A 22,093-nucleotide genomic window follows, 5' to 3' on the forward strand; every position below is an offset into this window, starting at 1 on the left:
GGGACCCAACACAGAGAGCGCACACATCCATAATATAAAGCCACAGAAATTCTCGTTTATAACTCGATATGGCATGTATTTTATAACATCCTCGTTTTGATAGACATCGTGTTAAGTGTTTCCGGCACAAGAGCGAGTAGCCTAATAAAATATAGCCATATTTGTTGCGCTCGGCAGCTATTCACTAAAGCTCTTCATTTAAAGTTTCATTTATAAATTTAACCACATCATATAAAAACATAAACAGTTGTTTGAGGATAAAGAACACATTTTGTGTTTGGACTTTCCCCCGATGCGTTTAAAGCAGCGAGCGCTGCGCAGGACTGAGTGACAGAAAAAAAGGTAGGAAAGATTCTGCTTTCACTCACCCAAATAATGCTCTGTTTGCGCGATTTGATTAATATCATCGCAACCAAATACTTTATAAATAATATTTCAAACCTTCTCCGGTGTTAATTGTTTTTAGAAAATATCGAAAATCTTTTTTTTCAGACAGGTCTTTGTAAAATGAAAGTTAGGATATAAGTGGCTTTAAAACGGTTTGATTTATGTATTGTATATAGGCTACCTACATATAGCTAGCTTTTGTTTATTTTATATTGGTTTATTTATTTAATGCGATTTATATATATATATATATATATATATATATATATATATATATATATATATATATATATATATATCCGATATTTGTAATTCTTTAAATTATATTTCAATATAGCTTAGGCTATTTTATCTAGATATGACACTATATTGTTTAAAGTCTATGAAAGTGGGCATGTAATTTGTTAAGTTTTATGTCTTTCTGTTGTATTTATATTGTGTATTATCTCCAAAATAAATACAGAAAAAAGCCGCTCGCGGCATAACAGAGCTGTGAAGGAGCGCTCTTGCCCGGTCTCACACACACATACAGGCATTTAAACGCGCACAAACAAACATTTTACCCTTGACAAAAACTCTGGAAAACCTTTACTGTCTGCTGTATCTTTAATATGGTGTAAAGATTATTATGCGTTATTGAAACATAAAGGAGAACGCAGCAAAGAACGTCACTATAAATTTAAACTACTTTATTATTTTATGCAGCAGCCTTACATTTAAAAGGGAAACATAAGGGTGATCATACGCAAAAAGACCCCAGACTATAAGGCTAGATGTTTTCTTTCCCTTATTTCTTTATTTGTTTGGCGCATGTGCTCATGTGCAACCAGAAAACTGCCCGCCTCTCCTTTCACTCCGCCCGAAGCCCCAGCTGGCCCTCCTTGGCCCAAGGTATTTGGCGGGCCTAATAAGGCCAGCCGCTGGCCTCAAGAAAGCCCCGCTTTGGCCCGATTAGGCCCCGGAAATGACAGTGGAAACGCGACTGGCCTTGACTTGCTCGCTTTAGGCGCGATAGTGGAAACGCAGCTAATGACTCCCTGTGCTAATGTCTGTGTCTCTCTGTCTCTCCTCTCTAGCGGACTCCAGCAGTTGACCGATCCTTCACCAGAACTCTCACTCAACCTCACATTCTCCCTGGAGCACCAGAGCACCTATCCACTGAAGAGCACCATATTCATCTCATTTCACGTACTTCACTATATAAATAAATCACCCTCCGGAGACCTGTTTGTAACACCAACGCTTTGTGTATGTGTTTTTCCTCTGACTCGCCACAATAGTCAAAATAAGTTCATGTGACATAAATTGTTCAATTATAATTATATGAAGCTAAACAAAAATAACTTTATTCTACAATTTATCTATGGGAGGATTAGAAAGCTCTTGGATTAAATGCAAAATATCTTCATTTGTAGATAATTAATGACAGAATTTCAGTTTTTGGGTGAACTAAACCTTTAAGCAGCTGTAAGCCTCACAAATACGTAAAATTAATTGACTGAAAACTGCTTGAACTTTATTAAAACTGTTTGCACTAATATATTGTGTTAACTACACAGAGGCATGCAGCAGTGGCAACGTCAAAAGAAAGCTTCCCCTAAATCGAGACTAAAGGTTACTTTCTTTGGGGAAGCAGGCACAGACTCTGGTGCCCTACGCAAAGACAGTAGCTAACAGGTCATAATAATTTCGAAGAGGAATTTCAGATCAGATTTCTTTAATTACAACGTCATTTCTGTTGTGCAGTAATGTTAGCAGAGATCGAAGACCGATTGTTCATCTGTGGTGCAGACAAAAGAGGAAAGAGTCCCCTCTACAGCATTAACAGCGTAGGTCAGAATTACTTCAGGTGTGCAGTTTTGATTACAGGCTGTGAATCACATGTATTACTGTTGAACTATTGATGTCACATGCACTAATTTACAGATATTCTTATTTACCTTTCGGGACCTTGAACATGACAGAAGAAGGTGAGGGAACAGACCCCGAAATGCAGACGAGCTGAAGGCCGATATCAAAGCAACTTGGGCTACAATAGTACCTCAACTTTGTCGAAGGCCGATCGCCTCCATATTGAGGACATAATACAGTACATTAACACATTTTTCAGAAGGCCAGCGTGTGTTTAAGAACTGTTTTATTGGTCAAATGAAATATGCTAATTTTGTGAAATACTGGATTTGAGTTTTTTCATGTTTATCCATAATCATTTAAATTGAAACAAAGGATTGAAATACTTCATTTTGTGTGTTGTGAACTAATAACACATAAGTTAAACTTTTTAAAACAAATTATTCCAATTTTTTTGGCACATACCTGTAGCCTGACCTGTCACCTAAAACGTTTTTGCCATGGCAAACCCTACCAGGAGCATCAGCCCCCAAAAACATAGCTGTAGGATCACTCAGGCAGTGTTTCAGACACAATTTTCTTATTGCTCCCTAATCTCAAAATCTGCAAGAGTAGAGTGATATGACGCGACCGCCATTTTTAAAAGTAAAATCGAATAGGAAGAAAATGGGAAGAAATCCAGAAGTATTGCTTGGAGTTACTAGGAACGTTGTGCACTTGGCTGTATATCTTATCAGGGAAGAGAACGTGACACAAATTTATCATTTCACTGCCTTCTGAGTGACCCAAAGGTCCGTTCTGAATGAACAGTGAAAATAAAAAGGGATGTCAGAGCTCATTTTCAGCTAAGTTAAGGAAAATGGCACTAGTTAGCTAACCTTTCCCAAACACATTTTAGATGCCATTTATCAAACTCGAGTTAATAAAACAGAAATGACTGGCCGTGAAGGTCATCAGTTCACCCACCGCTGTTTACTGAGTGCAAACACAGATGAGGGATCCACTTGATGACTCGAATGATCTTCGTGGCTGCTTCACGCTTCAGTGTTCGTGTGTCTGGGCCCTGTCATACACCCGGTTTAAGGTGTGATGCAACTGTTGTTTGCTAGTTTCAGCTGGACATTTTGACGTTTTGCAGCACGCTGTTTAAATAGCAAATACATTTGCGTACTGCTCTAAAAAAGGAGGTGTGCTGAGGCGCATTGTTGGCACTTTGCTATTTTGAGGAACTAAACTGTTCAATAGACCAGCTGAGAGGAGGTCTAAAGTCCAGCGCAGAGCGAGTCAGTTGTGCGTATTGCTTAAACATTGCTTAATACACACAGGATGTGCAGCAATTCGCAAATATCTTTACCAATATTATTTATTATATGCAGATTATATTTGTTTTATTAAAAACCAGCTTCGATTTGCCCACCTGTCAACTCACCGGGTTACATAGGCTGAAGCAGGCAAGCCCCCACAGTGTTTACCTGCTGCCATGAACTGAAGTCTAGGAGGTCTTGAGTGTGTTACTCTTAAAGAGACTGTGATGTTGTTTGATGCCTAATCTGCTTTTAATGGGTTACATTAAACTCACTGAATGATATTAAAGTGATGTTTACACACTATTTCTGCATTTTGAAATATCAGCAACAGCTTGAGGTTTGTGTTGTCAATGCAATGTTTACAGTTCTGGTCTTATACTTCTGGGTTTCTTCCCACTGCAGCCTCGCTTTGGTTCTTCAAAATGGTGACTGCGTGAAATAAGCGTATGGCAAAAATCGTATTAGCAGTGTGGTGCAAAATGTCTTTATTTATAGTGCCCTGACCTTTTAATAGCAGGGGAACTGCTATAGAATGTCTCGTACCATCACAACGGTCAAGTATGTTTGACATGCTTTTCTCTCTATTTGCCACTTGCTTTTCTTTTCTTTTGCTGCCTGCTGTTCATTCAATCAACAAATTGCAACCAGTCAAGCACCAAAATCAACTTTCACTTCAAGTTGAGCGAAACCCTCTTTCGCTTGTATGAAACGCGCACTGTCATTGGACAGAAAGAAAACCACAGCTGATTAAAGCGGGAGTTTGAAGATCAGCAAAGTGACTCAGATGACAGGGACTCATTAGCTTTAGCTGATTTCTGTTGTAGAATTTCTCATCTGGGTTATCACTGTCTGTAGAGAAACGTTTTGCAGTTGAGGGGTGACGTTACTGCTGTCTGAATGTCCATCATCATCAGTCAGTCAAGTAGTCTTTATACATTTCCCGAAGGCGATTTGGTTGCAGCATACACGCATGTCACACATAATACTCAAAGCACATAATACAATACAAAATTCTAGCCTAAATTCAAAAACGTTACAGCTGAGGGGATGAATGAAAGTTTAAACTGATTTGTTTTACTAATAGGAGTTCTGTAACGATTACTTAAAGGGAGAAGATAAAACTCGTGGTGCATGAACAAACATGCATGGCCCGAGGGGTCCATTCCTCCTCCTCATCTTCCCTTAACTGCGCTATGGCACTTTAATTGCCGACTATTATTATGTTTATGACATTTTAACGACACTTTTTTTCTATTTTTCCCCCCTCTTTTGTTTTTGACACCTAAAAATACACAGACATTGTTGATAGTTCACCGGTTAGGAATTATTGTAAAAATACCCATAATCTATTTTAAGATGCCATTTAATGTCACTAATTAGATTCATTTAATCATTCAAATGTTCTGTGTTTGCATTGTAGTAGGTATGGATTGTATAGATGACATTACACGAATCTGACATGACTGTTCGGGATTGAATAATGCACCTTTTACACCTGTTGGGTCAAATCTGCATTTTCAACATAATTTATTTGTAACATAAAGAATGAATTATTAAGTAATTATGCTTAGTTTCAATCAAGAAAACCTTTATTTAATACAATTAGTAACATTTACAGTTGTATTCTTACTATAACATCTTGAATTTAGCGAACAGTTTCCAGCCAAAATGCATGCGAGCAACTCAATGAGCGCGGACATTTTGGAAAGGTCAAAAAAGCTCTTCCACTGCCTGCAGTGTCATTAAAATCCACAAGAGGGCAAAATACACGTATCAAAGTATATACAGCAGGCTTTCAATCAAACGAATGCTCAGGTTTATAATATACAGATCTTATAAACTTGTGTATTAAAGATAATACGCGCTGCTTTATAGGGTAAAGGTCACAGACCCTCGCGAAAGACGACTCGTTGCTTGGCAACAGCAGAACGCGTTCTAACGGTTGTAGAGGGTCTGCAGGCGCGCGCAAACTCAGCTTCAGTAATCTGCTGGAACAAGAAATGAAGGTTGATTGTAAAAGTTGTTCCGAGTCTCGGTCGATAAACACATCGAGCAAAACAGTTGAGCGATTTCAGAAGATGTCTACAAGACCTTTCGAGATTCTAGCGGAAATGGAAAGTTGTAAGACTTTGACGGGTAAGTCCAGACACTAAGAACACATGTGTTTCGTATTTGCCTGTTTTATATGTCAATTTTTGATACTAAAACTCTACTTTTACACTGTAAAATAACTTGTGTACTTATTTTGGATTAATAAATACAATCATACACTGCCGTAAGCCCGTCTGACAGTAGCTTTAACCCATTTGTGTGTACGTTCAGGTGTCTGTTATCCCGGCGCTGCTGTTTAGCCGAAATATGGCGATCATAACTCGATAACCTGACGGTACACAGAGGTGTTTTCAGAGCATAGTGAATATAAATGCAGATTCAGTGTTTTAGTGAACAACATCAGTCTATTTAATACAATAAACACCAGAGTAAAATGCAGATAACCTACTAACTCTTACTTGAGTCAGAGTCAAACTCTTCCTAACGAATATATAATGATATACAGGCGTGTAGCCAGCCTGGGGGGAAATAGGGCTTCTTTTTCTAAAAAAAAATGTGGACCTTTTTGTATTTATTCGCCTTATGTTTCTCTTAATAATGATATTATAATACTGCATTTTAGTGACATTTTAAGCACTGCTTTTAGCTGGATTAGCTTGATGGATGGTCATCATAATAGCACTTTAAGATACCAAAAAAAAACTGTTTGCTAAATATAAAGAATTAAGAAATATGAAAAAAAACTTATTTTAAAAATACAAATTATTATAACCTCCTGGGGCTGGAGTGTCCACATATGTGGACGGCACATTTAAGCTCTTAAGTGGCTATTTAAAATACTTTGAATGTTTTATATTTTCTTACAGGCATACATTGTCATCCTGCAACTGTTTTCAGCATATGAAATGTCCCAAACCCTATTCTGAACTTTCAGAAATTGGGGTAAAATTTGTTTTTACCCTCTGGTAGTCATGTTGCTATGTTATATATGCATTCAAAAACATTCAGGAAAGGGTTTTATGTAAATTCAGACCACGAGTCCACATATATGGACACCATGTTTCTCTAAAAGTACATCATATCAAAAGATGATACTTAGATTTTTATTCTACTTAGGTTCCAATAAGCCCAAATAGCAAATAGAAATAAAAAAATGCATGTAAAAATCATCTTGGCCCTTAAGAGGATATCATATATAATTTAAAAAAAAGAGTTAAAGTTTTAAATGAAAAAAATTGTGGTCTTTTGTCATTTAATGAGAAAATAAACTGGCAAGCACATTGAACTTTCCTCAGTCAGAATTCGTCCTTCTAAAACATAATAATATTAATAATGCAGAGCTTCACTTTTTGAAGGTTTATGGATAACAAAAATAGCCCAATTAGTATTAATATTACCTTGAACATGGGCCGCTTTTGGCTTCAAAACCTTCATAGTGTTTTTTTTCTTCTTCAAGAATAAGGTCCAAGATTCAGAATAAACGTTGGGCTACTTGTAGTGAAAGATGACTTCACTTTTGTCATATTGTATGTTGTCTTGCTGGATGAGGATGTTTGACTCATGAAAAATATTAGTTTGCATACTGATTAGCTGAAGTCACACTGATGTGACGTCAACAGATGATTCGGCTTTTTTCAACAGGTTATTTTCACAATTTATGATGGTGTAGGAGCCAAAATAGGACAAATGAGGTTATGTATAGGACAAATTCTGTACTATCCCCTCCCCCCACACTCTGGCTACGGGCCTGAAATATGACAGAAGCATGAAATTATTTACAAACTTGCTGCTGTAAATCTGAGTGTTTGATATTTATAATCTGCACCGCTAAGAACTTCATTTGACTATTTAAAAGGGGATTTTTTCTCAATGTTAGGATTTTTTAATGAAATATTGACAATAAAAATCAAGATTGAGATTTAGAGTTTATTGTTCGTTGTGTTTTAATCCACAGTAGGAGGAAGAGGAGTGAAGAGGAAAGCGGATGATGATTTTCACAGTATTTTAGGTGAAGGCAAACCATACGCTCTGCGGAAACGCATCAGAGTTGCAGAGCTGGAGAACACAAGAGACACAGAGATGAGCAGCTATCAAGAGAAAACCAGCTCAGGTGTGTCTCCATCAAAACTTGTACAGCTTCAGCACCATACATTTATCACCACTGAAGATTCTGAAACATGAAGCAGGGTGCAAAGTGTTTCACTCAGTTAGCTGCTAAATCCAGTGAGCATGCGGAGATTTTGGCCACTAGGCAACAATACAGTGTCTGGATCAAAGTGATTGATTTATCTATTATGGCCAAAATCAATACAATATTATATTATGATCATGCTCCATCAAGTTGAACACTTTCTACTGTAAACATGTCAGAACTCAGATGTTGATTTGAACTTAATTCGGCCACTTTAAAGGGGATTTTCTCAATCTTTATATTCTGAAGAGTGTATTGTTCATTGTGTTGTCATCCACATTAGGAGGAAGAGGAGTGAAGCGGAAAGCGGATGATGATTTTCACAGTGTTTTAGGTGAAGGTAAACCTTATGCACTGCGCAAACGCATCAAAGTTGCTGAGCTGGAGAACACAAGAGTGGACGCCGACACAGAGGCGTCCAGCTCAGGTCAGTCCACTCTTTATGACTGGAGAAATACTGGAAAACTGGAGCACTGCTGCCATTCGTTAAATCCCAGAGTAAAATAAATGCCAAATAATGAAATAATCGATTATTAATAATTCATTATTGACTGTAATCCACATCAGGAGGAAGAGGAGTGAAGCGGAAAGCGGATGATGATTTTCACAGTGTTTTAGGTGAAGGTAAACCTTATGCACTGCGGAAACGCATCAGAGCTGCTGAGACGTCCAGCGATGAGAACAGCAGCTCAGGTCAGTCTCCCGTTACAGAATCACAATTTTCTACAGTTTCATCACTTAAAATTCATAATACAGAGGCAAGCTGCAAAGTATTTTAATCAGTTAGCTGCTAAAGCAATGGCAGAAATACACGGTATGTGTGAAAATTATCCACTTTTATTTGTGCCAAAAAATCATTCAAATAGGGCGACGCGGTGGTGCTGTGGGTAGCATGTTCTCCTCACAGATAGAAGGTCGCTGGTTTGAACCTCGGCTGGGTCAGTTGGTGTTTCTGTGTGGAGTTTGCATGTTCTCCCCATGTTGGCATGGGTTCCCCCACAGTCCAAACTATTTTCTACAATGTAGATTGTGTCAAAGCAGCTTAACATAGAAGTTGTAGTAAATTGAAACTGTGTCAGTCCAGTTTTCAGAGTTGAAAACAAACGTGAAAAAGCTTCATTACTGGCATAAAAAATAAATGATTCTTAAGATTAGGAGTGTATTGTTCATTGTGTTGTCATCCACATTAGGAGGAAGAGGAGTGAAGCGGAAAGCAGATGATGCTTTTCAGAGTGTTTCTGGTGGAGGTAAACCATCTGCCCACCGGAAACGCATCAGAGTTGCTGAGCTGGAGAAAACAAGTGTAGACGCCGACACAGAGGCGTCCAGCTCAGGTCAGTCCACTCTTAATGACTGGAAAACTGGAGCACTGCTGCCATTTGTTGAATCCCAGAGTAAAATAAATGGCAATATTGAAATAATCGATTATTAATAATTCATTATTGACTGTAATCCACATCAGGAGGAAGAGGAGTGAAGAGGAAAGCGGATGATGATTTGCAGAGTGATTCTGATGGAGTCAAACCATACGCTCTGCGCAAACGCATCAAAGCAGCAGAGACGTCCAGCGATGAGAACAGCCGCTCAGGTCAGTGTCCCGTCACTCTTCTACAGTTGCTGCTCTGTGCTGTCAAATAAAACACAAACATATTAAAACCTCGCTAAACAAACAGAGCAGAAATAGAGGATGTGTGACGTCATTAACATGAACACACACACTGGCTGTGTCTAAAATCACACGCTTCCATACTAAATAGTACATTAAGACAGTATGTGAGCCGAGTAGTATGTCTGACCTCACAGTATTTGACAAACAGCATGTGAGAAGTACCCGGATGACCTACTACTACTGGAGAGATTCTGAAGTGTGCATCCAGTGGACACTACACTGTCCCATAATGCACTGCGAGATCATTCATGAATCACTCCTCTAGTGGATTTTGGAGATTTTGATAATAAAAGTCTCACATAATGTGCCTTTAAACCTGTGAATGATGCAGTATTGTGCAAAGTATTTCTCAGTAGAGCTTCATGACAAAACATCTGGAAAGTAGTAGCACTGCTGCCATTTAAACAGATCCCCAAATACAATAAATGCCAATTAATGAAAGAACTGATCATTAATAATGCATTGTTGACTGGAATCCACAGAAGCTCCAAGAGCACTGAAGAGGAAGGCTGGATGTCTGGATCAGGACACAGTTGCTGCAAAACGAGTGAAAACAGCCCAGATCCAACATGGCGGCAGCAGCAAAACTGCAGCAGAAGACAGAAGCTCAGCTAAAGACAGCAGCTCAGCTAAAGACAGCAGCTCAGCTAAAGACAGCAGCTCAGCTAAAGACAGCAGCTCAGCTAAAGACAGCAGCTCAGCTAAAGACAGCAGCTCAGCTAAAGACAGCAGCTCAGCTGAAGACAGCAGCTCAGCTGAAGACAGCAGCTCAGCTAAAGACAGCAGCTCAGCTAAAGACAGCAGCTCAGCTGAAGACAGCAGCTCAGCTGAAGACAGCAGCTCAGGTTCGTCTTCTGCCGTAATGTTTTCTGTCTAATCTGCAGGGTTTTGTTTTATTTTTCAGAGTTTTACAGAATTTTCTCATGATTAGATTGAGCAGAAGAGTAACAGGAGTGAGCAAATGTCATAAATGTGATGTGTTTTTCTCCAGGATCTTTACTTGACAGATATGTGCTTGGGAAGAAGCTGGGAGAGGGATACCATGGCACTGTCTATCTGGCTACACGGAAATCTGACGGCCAGAAGGTAACATTCAATTTTCCTTTGTGTGTGTGTGTGTGTGTGTGTGTGTGTGTGTGTGTGTGTGTGTGTGATCAGACATCTCTCTGGTTGAATAAGTTTTGACTTTATGCTTTCTTTGCAGGTTGCCATAAAAATTGTGACTAAAAAGCTTCTGGGAACGCGGTACCCGATGGTAAGTTTGCATACTCTACTGAAAATATCTGAAGAGAAGTGATGAACTCCAAGTTTAGTCATGTTTTCATGTTGTGTATTGAAAGGTACACGTGTAAACAACACGCTTTATGGAAAAGACTGAAACTGGACGTGTTTAGTCATTTCCAGAAATCCTGTTTTGACTGAATATTAAAGAGTTTCTGGACATTTCTAATATTGGGGGTTATCAGCTTTAGTAGATGAACTGTGGAGCACAACACCAGTCATAATGTCTGAAACTGATATTTGTGGATCGTCTGAAAGATCAATAAAGAAGCTTGTCAATAATGTTTGCTTTGTTAGAACAATATTTGATGAGAGATGCGGCTGTTTGACCATCTGGAAGGTGAAAAACATCTGAGTATTGAGAAAATCAGCTTTAAAGTGAATAACTTCAACTAAGTCCCGCATATTTCCATGTAAACTACATATGATAATAATACCACATCGATAAGAAATGCACAAACATATACTGAAACTAAATCTTTAATTAAAGTCAGAATTGAGAGTTTTCCTAAAAATAAAACCGCATGACAAAAGACTGGTGTAGTGGTCCAGGGGCACATGTAGTGTTGAGTTTGAGTTCATATGTGAACATAGCTCTGTTTCCATCCACCTGTTTCATGCACATTTAGGATTCCGTTGAACGATGCTTTCACTAAGCTTGCGTTTCTGCTCATACAAGTAAACAACTTGTTGTGTTTGTTGCGATGGGCATTGTCGCTGTCCACTTAGGAAATACAACCCGTTAGGTTCTCTCCGCCACTCCGCAAGCTTACGAGCTGTGTGTGCGCCTGAGTCTGTATTGTGAGCTGTGTGTGTGCGCTCAGCGCGAGCCTCTACTGAACGGGCATGCTCAGCCGAGAACTGCGAAGGCTTTTATACTTGACGCACTCGCCGTTGTACTATTGGGCAGAAACATGAGCATTCCTAATGTCAGATTTCCTACTGTGCAGACTAATTTCGCAAATTAGAAAAGGTTGGTCAGTTAATTATTCTAATGTTAGTAATGTTTATTCAGCAATAATTCTCCAGAACCGAAAGCAGAACCGTTAACGTCAGAGTTTTTCCTATACTTCGGTCTTTTATAATTTAGCACCGATACCCATAAAGTACAGAGTTCTGGTACCCATCTCAAGCCTCAGTCCTCCGTCAGTCTGTCATCACAGTGCTTCAGTATTCTTTTTCTTCTATTATTATTCCCTCCAGAACTGTCTTGAGCATCTGTCTCTAAAAGCCACCGCATTCACCGCGCTCATTGTGTTTAGTCTTGGTCTTCTGAGGCGAAACTCATTTCTCTGACTGATATTTGCCGCCAGTTTATAATTCAGTGATGATTTAGTTCTCTTGGACTCATTGATGGAAACGCTGCTTTATTCTTTTATATGATCTGCCAGTTTTGCACATTTAATCTGCATCTTTGGATGGAAACACAGCTATAGACACATAACAATGTCATTTATATATAAGACATTCACATCTAACCTTTTCCTGACTTGTTTTTTCTCTAGTGGACAAATACATCTACTATATATGTGATCCCAGAAGCACGTCATATGATGTTTCTCAAGGAACCTCCGCTCTGCCCGCACGTCATAGAGCTGTACGAGTACGCCGTGGAGGGAAGGAAACACTACCTGGTCATGGAGTACGCGTCCTCGTACATAACCTTGGGGAAGTTCATCAGGAAGAACAATGGCCGCTTGAGCGAGAGTGTTGCCCGGCAGCTGATCATGCAGCTCATTATTGCTGCACAGCGCTGCCTTGAACATGGCATACACCATGATGACATACATCTAGAAAACATCCTGGTCAATCCAAAGACCCTGCAGCTCAAGCTGATTGATTTTGGCTACAGTTTTTTTATTCCAAAAACCTACTGGAGATCCCCCTATCTGGGTGAGTTGGCTTTTTAGTGCTGCTTATTAAAGGGAAAGTTCACACAAAAATGAAGATAGTTTTAGTAATGAATAACTCTCATGTCGACCTGAACCCCTGAGAGCCCTGAACACAAATGAAGATATTTTAGATGAAATCTGAGAGCTCCATAGACAGCAAGGGTCTATAAAAGGACCCAAAGCATCCTCAAAACAGACCGTATGCCTTCAGTAGATCAATCAGAGCATTATCAGACTCTGAGAATACTTTTAAATAAAGACTTCAGTGAACAGGTTCTCACCCTCAGTGTCAGTATATTGCGCACGTTCAGGACAGCTCTGAGGCTTTCACGCATGTTGCTCTCAGTTGCACTGCTGATGTATCATCTCGGATGCGCCTGTGCTTTCTTCAAATTAGAGGAGGTCATCAGCGGTGTACGCCACCGCACAGAGCTCTTCTGAGTGCGCGCAATATACTGACACTGAGGACAAGAAACTGTTCAATAAAGTCATGATTTCCAGTTGAACCACTGAAGGCATATATGGTTAGAGAGCTCTCGCGTTTCTTCTAAAACATCTTCATTTGTGTTCAGAAGCTGAATGAAAGTCTCAGGGGTTTAGGACGACATGAGGCTGAGTTATTAATAAGAGAATGACATTTTTGGGTGAACTGACCCTTCATCTGTAACCTCCTGTGCATGTATGCTGATGTCAGGAGGGCAAACATATTGTGAATTACTAACATGAAAATCTCTCTTTTGCAGGAGTAACGAGATACCGTAAAAAGGAGGGGGAACACTTCACATATCTTTTTTGTGCTATCCATTCGTATGTCAGTGATGTTGTACGAGTGCTGTCACATATGGTCAATGGATATCGCTGTTTCTCCAGATATGGACGTCCACGATGTCACCCCAGTTTGTCAGCAGGTGAGAAAACAACACTACACAGTGACAGAAGCTCTCAGTGAATGCTCTCACTTTAATATCGAGTGACATCAGAATTAGTTTTATTGCCAAAAAAAATCTATCCATCTATTAAATTAATCAATCTATTAAAGAAACGTTGACTAGAATTCTGCATTATAGGCTTAAATTATAGAGAGAGATAACAGATGAACCGAGACTGCATCAGATCATGAGGTAGATCAGTGTTGATCTTTCTTTCGAGCTGTCAATGCGGAAATGAACAAAACAACAGGCCTAATAGAACATATTATAAGATTAAAATATGGAAAATTTATCAGATGGTAACTTTTCCTACTGGATAAACTGCTCTCGGTAATATTTCAGCATGTTTTTACTTTCATATTAGACATGAAACGCACATTTGCCGGTAGGAATGACATCTCATCCCGCTCATCATTCTTCGTTAAACCGAATGTATGGCTATTACACAATCATAAGACACTGTGATATAGCGTGGTTCGTTAGCTTGTTGGATCGCTTTGTTTTCTCACTACAATCGATCCACTCAATCGAACAGAGAACACCTCATTCAGGCAATCTTGGACCGATTGATTAGGCGCGGTTCCGAGTGCGATTGCTGGATTCACTTATGCCAAACAAACCGCACAAACGAGGGAAACGAGACAGATTCCGTAACAAACGTTTATGTGTGAAAGCACCCTAAGATTGTACTTGCATGCACTTGACAGACGGTCACAGCCAAACTTTTATGACAAGGCAGCACTGGCTTGATCGGCCAGTAACCATTCTGTTCACTGGCCCGAGCGTATCGCAGGCTGGCTCCAGGCCATTGCAGGCCATTGGGCAGTCCTTATTGTCAAGCCCTGAACTGTGTAAATAATTATTGATAAAATGCTTATATTAGCCGCTGTTTGTTTACCTTCAAGCTCCGCTTAAGTTGCGTGATGTGTGCATGTAAAGCAGCTGGTGAGCGCCAGCACACATATTATGTACATCTCAACATACAAAAGTGTTCCTCTATATGTTTTCATCAAAGTTGTTCACAATACTCGTCCATCCACAGAATTTGTAATGTCGTCAAATGTGTAAACACGAAGCTGCTGTTCGTGCTTCTGCTTTGGATGTCTCTGGGACAAAGCAGCTGCATGAATGCTAAAGCTTTAAATAAATGTGAAGCCATCAACAAAAGCCCGACCGCTTCTCTGTGTACAAACACAAGCGCTGCCGTTTAGAGCTTATTTCCGGTGAATGATGTCAGAATTTACCGGTATTTTGGAATTGATGTGTGAATATTCTTTATGGGAAAAATTCCAGAACATCATTGCCTTTGTCAACAGTGTTTTTCTTTTTTATTTACCGGCAAAGTCGTTCCAGTAATTTTCTGGATATTTACTGGTATTACTGTGTGAAAGGGGCTTAAGACAAGTTAAAGTACTATTGCAGCAGATTTGACTGAATCTCTGACTCTGTCATGTATTTGATATTATAGCTCATAGTAACATGTGTTAGCTACCTCATCCATTTCTGACCGTATTTGCGACTTGGTTGATCCTCGTTGGCTCCAGATAAAGCACACATCCAATGAAAGCTTCAGCGATGGTTACCGAGTTGCTATGGTTAAGGCTAATGTTTGCGTGTGGCGCATTCATCTAGAACTGATTATGACTGACTGAAACTGGATTTAATGATTTCATTCCAGCCAATCAGAATCAAGAATTTCACCAGAACACTGAATAAATCTCTGTGCTGTATCATCATCAAGAGCATCCATGACTAACATAATCTCTTTTTAATATTTCCACAGATTGCCGGGATCTGTTTAAGTGGGTGATCGGTTTCCGTCCTGAAACTGGACCTGTTTTAGAGGAGATTTTGGAGCACAAGTGGTTCAGCATGACGTAGAGGCCATCATCAGCAGGAAACGGTTTCATTCTTCCATGTTTGATGTTTGTCATTTGTTGTTTTCCGCTTCTGCTTCCCAAATGCTGCACTTCCTCCTGCGAGGGTTGTAGTCTGAGTTGCATGTAAATGAGGGCCGGTTGAAGCATCCCTATTGGTCCACCAGCTCTAGACCGACAGCTCCTCCTCCAGCCAATCAGGTGAGGAAGGAAGCTGATGTCAGTCTAATGGCGGCCGATGCGCACAGGCGACGAGGGAGATTGAGTGTTAGCGCTAATCCTCAGCTGGGGTAGAATGTGTCTGCGGCAGGACAGCATTAATAGTTGAAATAAGGAAAGCAGGTTGATTGACGTTTAGACAGGACGTCGTGTTTTATATGAACTGGGTTAGCACCGACTGTAGAGTAAATAGTCATATTAAGGGAAATAGTCACAGATGAATCAATCAAACTGCTGGATTTATTAGCATACTGGTGTGCTTTATTTCTCTAGCTGTAGGAGTAATAGTGAAAGATAAAGTCTGCATATCATTACTGTAGTGTGTCAATACTTTATAAAGACAGGAAGCCTAGATTAGACAGTGCTCGTAGCTCTAACGGGACTTTAGGCAGGTTTAAGTGAGATAAGCGCATATAACAGGGGCGTCGCGGGCCGGTTTTGAAGGCGTTTTCTCTTTAACAGAGATAGGCTAGGGTGGTGTAGATGGCGCTGACGGGGCAGGATTATATGGGCCGATACGCTAGATATAAGAGCCTCCTGCCACAGACAGATTTTAGCCCAGCTGTGGATTTGTCAGATCTGATGAGGATTATTTCTAGTGCTGCTGCTCACACCTTTCTGCTTTCTTCTTCTTCTCACTTGTTCTCCAAGCGAGCGCTGGATTTCTGCAAATGAGCTTTAACATAAACCAGTAGCTGAAGGGGTTTAATGGAGACATTTTGAACAGCAGGGTTTGCTAAATAACAGCGCTTTAGTCAAGACTGGGACATTTAGAGATTAGTTACGGACACAAGTGTAGTTTAGAGTATGACTTTAATAGATGTTTATTGATATTAATCAGCTTATTATTGATGATGTTTAGTTTATTTCTGCTCGTGTTCTTTAGATTATGTGCTGGAAATCCTGTGCTTGTTTGGAGAAAATCTTTGGTCCTCATTGATGAAACATCAGTAAATATTGGAGGAAGTTAGTGATAGTTAAAGGTTTGATAGTTAAACGTGTTCATTAATGAAGGATAATCAGTCAGGGTTAGGGTTTAGGGTTAGACATACTCAACATAGAGGAGTAATCATCTTTACTAATGAGGACAGACCTCACCTCTTTCTTTCTGTTTTCTTTCTTTCTTTCTTTCTTTCCCAGTTCCCTCTAAACACCTGATTTTTTGTTTTTAGAGTTAGGTTAGGGTTAGGTTATGGTTAGGATGTTTGTTAGGGTTATGGTTGGGTTAGGGTTATGGTTGGGTTAGGTTTTGGTTAGGGTTGGTTTATGGTTGGGTTATGGGTTAATTATTTTTTGCTTTATGTTTAGTTTTAGTCTCTCCTCTTTCTTCTTCTCTGTCACTGTTGTGTGATCACTGCAGATTGTTATTTAAGAGCGATTGGTAATTATTATACACTTCTCTGTCCTCGCCTGTGCGTATCGACCATCATTAGAGTGACGTCAGCTTTTCTCCTCGCCTGATTGGCTGGAGAAGGAAGCTGTCAATCTAGAGCTAATGGGCCAATGGGGAGGCTTCAGCCGGCCCTCATTTGCATGCAGCTCTGACTGCGACACTCGCAGGAGGAAGTGCACAATGTGGAAAGCAGAAGCGGAAAACAGCATCATGTCAAAAAACAATGGAAGTATGAATTCCTGATGATCTGATTTGGTCACTGACCACATGTGTGCTGCTCTTCTATCATTTCTGTGAAATTGAGACTGTACGCAGAGCGGCCTGCGAACCCCATGGAGTGTGTTGAAGCTGTTTTCTGCTGATCAAACTGTAAACTATTGTCTTCAATAAACTGTATCTCTGACTCCTGCTCTTTGTTCATCACACCGGCTCCTTGCATTAACACAAGTCAAATCCTTCACCGTATGATACGGCATGTTTATTGTACATATCGCTGTCAATTTCACATTATGCTGTTTTTTTTTTTTGTTTTTTGTTTTATTTAGTATGCTGTTGTATTTGCACTGTTTGTGTTTTGCACTGTCATTTTATTTGCACTATCTGTATTTTGTACAGTCTGGAGCCAGCACCTAAGCTTTCCACTCATCATAGCACACTGCTGCTGATGATGTGACAATAAAAGTGATTTGATTTGATTTGGACTGTAATGCTCTCAAAACATGCCTGAACTACTTTATCTGTGTGTTGATCTGACAATAAGTGTGAACACAACACAAAACAACACAGAGAAGATCTGTTTTACAGACTGCAGACTTAGTTTAGCCTTTATAGAACAATACTGATGCGTCATGTAACGTTTAACCTATCAAAGGCTTTAAGTCCAAGCGGAATCTGACATAAGTGAAGTCATCTTTCACCACTGACCTGTACTGTTGTTAAATAGAGAAAACATTTCACAAGTAACTTTTAGAAGTCTTGGACCTTATTCTAGAAAGAAAAAAAATGAACGATAGAAAAAAGTGTGAAGCAGCAAAAGTGGCCCATATTAAAGTTAATTATAATAATTTGGCTATTGTTGTTATTCATGCATTTTCAAATGTACAATATTTTACAAAAGCTCGGTCCTGGAGGGCCGGTGTCCTGGAGAGTTTATCTCCAACTTGCTTCAACAAACTTGCCAGGAAGTTTCTAGTATATCTAGTAAGAGCTTAATTAGCTGTTCAGGTGTGTCTGAATAGGGTTGGAGCTAAACTCTTCTGGACACTGGCCCTCCAGGGCCGAGTTTGGACACCCCTGCTCTACTTTATTCATTCATTTATTTTATTTTCGAGATTTGTTGATCTGGGTCGCCGCAGTGGAATGAACCCCCAACTTATCAAGCACGTTTTACGCGGCAGATGCCCTCCCAGCTGCAACCCATCACTGGAAAGCACCCATATACTCTCATTCACACTCGTACACTATGGACAATTTTAGCTTACCCAATTCAGCTGTACCACATGTCTTGCCTCAAGACGGTCGCCGGTTTGAGCCTCGGGTGGGTCAGATGGCGTTTCTGTGTGGAGTTTGCATGTTCTCCCTGTGTTCGAGTGGGTTTCCTCCAAGTGCTCTGGTTTCCCCCACAAGTCCAAACACATGCGGTACAGGTGAATTTGGTAAGCTAAATTGGCCGTAGTGTATTAGTGTGATGGGTGTTTCCCAGTGATGGGTTGCACCTGGAAGGTTAATAAAGGGACTAAGCTGAAAAGAAAATAAATTAATGATGTTTTAATTATTCAATATTCAAATGGCCAAATTCTGCAATGTTATCTGGATGCAGCCTTTATGATGCAAGCTGAGATTGCATCAATCAGCGATGCAATGTCAGACACAGTGAGTGCACTAAATGGAGTGAGTGACGTCACAGTGACGGGTGGGGTTAGGTGAGCACATTAAATAGCATTGGATGCAGCTCAGATTGCACAGCACCAGGTCTGCATCCAGACCCCTCTCAAACTCTGACTGAGAAAAGTTGAATGTGCTGCTCAGGATATTTGCCTAATAAATGACATTAGGCCAATAATTTAAAACTTTAACAGATCTTTTTTTGCTAATGACATAAAATGTAATAAATTTGTATTTTAAAAATCTTTTCTTTTTTATTTATATTTCGTTATTTAAATCTTTTGGAAATATTTTTACACATCAAAGAGTGTGGTATAACGACCATCCGACAAGCTAATCCAGCAATAAACAGTGCTGAAAATGTCTCAAAATGCAGTATTTAAGCCTAATAAATAAATAGAAAATGAGGCGAATAACTGCAAAAAGGTTCACTTTTTTGGGAAAAGCAACCACCTCTTTCACCAGGCTGGCTACGGGCCTGACTAAAGTAACTTACTACAACATATATGAAATATTCTCTAACTTGCCTATAATAACTTAGATTCAACAATATGTGTCTTTCTTCTTTGGATAAAAATATTTAATACTAATTTTAAAAAGAGGAAAAATCAAGCGAATATTTGCATATTTTTGCAATAGTTTGCTTGAATTTAATTGTATTATCTTTTCATTGTCTAAATGTTCAGTGACTAAAATATTATTGTAACATATATCTGTTTAATAAATCTATTTTCTTAAAATGCACCTAATTACACAGCCAATATACACTGAGAAATGGAGGAACATACTCATTTTCAGATGGATGGGTAAAATGGAGGCTCTTCAAAAGTATGTGGTGACATAACCAATTTCTAATATGGGTTTCTAGAAACAAGTGATGTAACAACTTCCCTCTTGACATAAATCATCACCGATTTGCCAAAGAGCATAGAATCTAATATAACATATTTAACCATAGATTCTGTGCTCTTAACCTGTGTTAATTAAAAAGTGCTTACCTGTTGTCGAGATGGAGATTGGTGACCGGAAGTTCCAAAGGTGGAAGGAAGATGTGCATCTTTGAGTAAGCAGACATTTCACTGTCAGTAGACAAGAGAACTGTGTCAATAATCGCAGAAATGTCCTCTTGGAGTATCAAATCACTGCTTTGTTCGCTAGATTTATCCAATATTCCGTTATTGGCCGCCGTTGAGACTCTCGCGAGTACTCGGCTCTGAACAGCTACCGTCACCGAGGATCATCGTGATTATTCCGGTCAAGAAGTGAGAGAAAAACACGTCCCAGATAAGGTAAAACCAAACGTTATTATACGACATCCAACAGTATGAACTTACTTAAAGAAACCGTACTTTTGAGTGTGTAACGCAAGCTTTAGGACAAACTACCGTTATTCCTCTTTAACGGACCGTTATGTTGCCTAGTTACGAGACCTGTCAATCATCTTCTCACGTCATCCTCGGCAGCGGGATAATTTTTCATTCAGAAATTAATGGCCAAACACATCTTTAATAAAGTTCACATTGTTGTTCCTGATAAAATATAACGTGGAAAATGTTGTTTAAATAGTTTTCCAGTATTCAAATCTTTACTGACGCTTTTCTACTACACTCTTATCCGCTTGTTAAGTGTGACGTCACGCGGAGCGGCTTCCGGGTCCATTTTTTAAGTTTTTTTTTTACAGCATCAATGTTGTAATGTAATTAAAATACATTCAGTTAAATAAACGTTGGCATTCATTAGTTGCTCAAGCGTAAAACGAGATAAAAAGTCGTTTACTCGCACGCGCCCGTCAGAATCGGCTGGCTAGCGCAGAAGCTCCATTGTATATACTGGGGTAAAATAAACGCTCATAAATGGCGGGAAAATGTCATTTAATGCAGTGCTTCTTTTACAATCTGGGACCCACTTTATATCGGATATCACTCTGCAAGAAAACAAACCTTAAACGTGCCGGGTTTTGCATTGGCATACAGTTACAGCAGCTGAGTTATCGCTAGTTATCACTATTAAGCATAACATCAGCTATATCAGTGCTGCAGAGCTGTAAAAGAGAAAGACTGACTGCGTCTGTTTACACAGATTTCAATAAAAGACAGCTTTTTTAATGTTCAAGTGTTCATACTTTCCTGAAAACATATTTTAAATTGTGATTTACCACCACTGACATGCTATTGGGCCTGTGATCACTGTGGTCTAGGCCAGGGGTCTTCAAACTGGGGGCCGCGGTCCCCTGGGGGGCCACCAGATGGCGCTAGGGGGGCCGCAAAAATTTTAGATAAGGGGTAATCAATGGGCCCACATGGTTGAATTTTGTGTCCCGCATCATCCTGAAGGTTAATATATTTTTTATAATAATTTGAGCTCAAAAGTACTGCAAAAATTAAGCTTTATGCTTATGTCATTTAAATGCAGTTGACACTTTCGTGAAACAGGAAAAAAAGCACAGCGGCCCGCCTCTGCGCACGGGGACTTTTATTGAATAAGCGCTTCTGGCCGGGCACTTCCTGTTATTTTTGGCGCTTGTCTGCTGCACCTGACAGCGTTTACCTTTCACTTACGCTTACCTCTTTTACGCTAAACAACTAAATGAATGCTCAGGTCTATTTACTGACAATATTTCAGTTAAAATACATGATCAATAAGAACATTATCGGAGGCTGAAAGCACTACCCTGTTTATGGCTTGCGTTCCTAAGTAATCGATCAGCTGGGTGCTGCGGAGCAAGCGCCTCTCTGCGCAGGCTTCACTCATGGGGAACAAATATCATTTTAAAGACACGGCACAACATTGCACCTCGTCCACAGTGCCACAGGCTTTACACTTTGCATTGTACAAATATCAGACGGTCCTCTTTGCAGCATGGCAAACAAACATTAAAATTGTAAAGCAAAAAGTGCTGCAATAACAATGAATGGAGCTGTCATCACATCAGCGAGTTCTAAGAGTTTCACTCCTGTTACACTAATGACAGCTGGATGAGCTCTGCAGTGAACCTCTTACTCACATTGGTTCATAACTGGATGATTAAAAAAAAACTAAATTGTATACACCCTGAATAAAACCACTATAGCCTATAAAAATTATAATGTATCTGTTTGTGTTATGTTATAGGGCTAATTAATTATTAAATATTAAAATGTATTAGTGATCTCTGTATTTAA

The 22,093-nt window shown here is 39.6% G+C and overlaps 2 protein-coding genes across 20 annotated transcripts in view; one reads left to right on the forward strand and one right to left on the reverse strand.

Annotated features, from left to right (window-relative positions):
- Positions 1-17,743, forward strand: part of LOC101885829 (uncharacterized) — a 108,589-nt gene extending 90,846 nt beyond the window's left edge. For 2 of the 11 annotated variants that reach the window (XM_087287554.1, XM_087287557.1), the window contains 9 exons: positions 8,356-8,481; positions 8,979-9,122; positions 9,251-9,376; positions 9,940-10,302; positions 10,449-10,543; positions 10,662-10,712; positions 12,244-12,631; positions 13,374-13,538; positions 15,343-17,743. In XM_087287554.1, the coding sequence (XP_087143680.1) occupies positions 8,356-8,481; positions 8,979-9,122; positions 9,251-9,376; positions 9,940-10,302; positions 10,449-10,543; positions 10,662-10,712; positions 12,244-12,631; positions 13,374-13,538; positions 15,343-15,440 (1,556 nt within the window). In that variant the 3' untranslated portion in view covers positions 15,441-17,743. Of the gene's footprint in view, positions 1-2,009; positions 2,221-5,579; positions 5,682-7,551; positions 7,708-8,071; positions 8,216-8,355; positions 8,482-8,978; positions 9,123-9,250; positions 9,377-9,939; positions 10,303-10,448; positions 10,544-10,661; positions 10,713-12,243; positions 12,632-13,373; positions 13,539-15,342 lie in introns of those variants that run through there. The other 9 variants (XM_087287556.1, XR_015511814.1, XR_015511815.1 and 6 more) reach the window with 9 other exon arrangements.
- LOC141378260 (serine/threonine-protein kinase pim-2-like) overlaps positions 1-22,093 on the reverse strand; it is a 74,052-nt gene that overhangs the window by 43,483 nt on the left and 8,476 nt on the right. For 6 of the 9 annotated variants that reach the window (XR_015511825.1, XR_015511820.1, XR_015511822.1 and 3 more), the window contains one exon: positions 19,931-20,011. The exons of 2 other annotated variants lie outside the window; for them this stretch is intronic. Coding sequence is in view for 1 of the 7 variants with exons in the window: in XM_087287565.1 (XP_087143691.1) it covers positions 19,931-20,011 (81 nt within the window). In the remaining 6 variants the exon portion in view is untranslated. Of the gene's footprint in view, positions 1-9,291; positions 9,416-19,930; positions 20,012-22,093 lie in introns of those variants that run through there. One more of the 9 variants, XR_015511828.1, reaches the window with a different exon arrangement.

Source organism: Danio rerio, chromosome 16 (genome assembly GCF_052040795.2).
Source record: "Danio rerio strain M-AB ecotype USA chromosome 16, GRCz13ab, whole genome shotgun sequence".
Taxonomy (NCBI): Eukaryota; Metazoa; Chordata; class Actinopteri; order Cypriniformes; family Danionidae; genus Danio; species Danio rerio.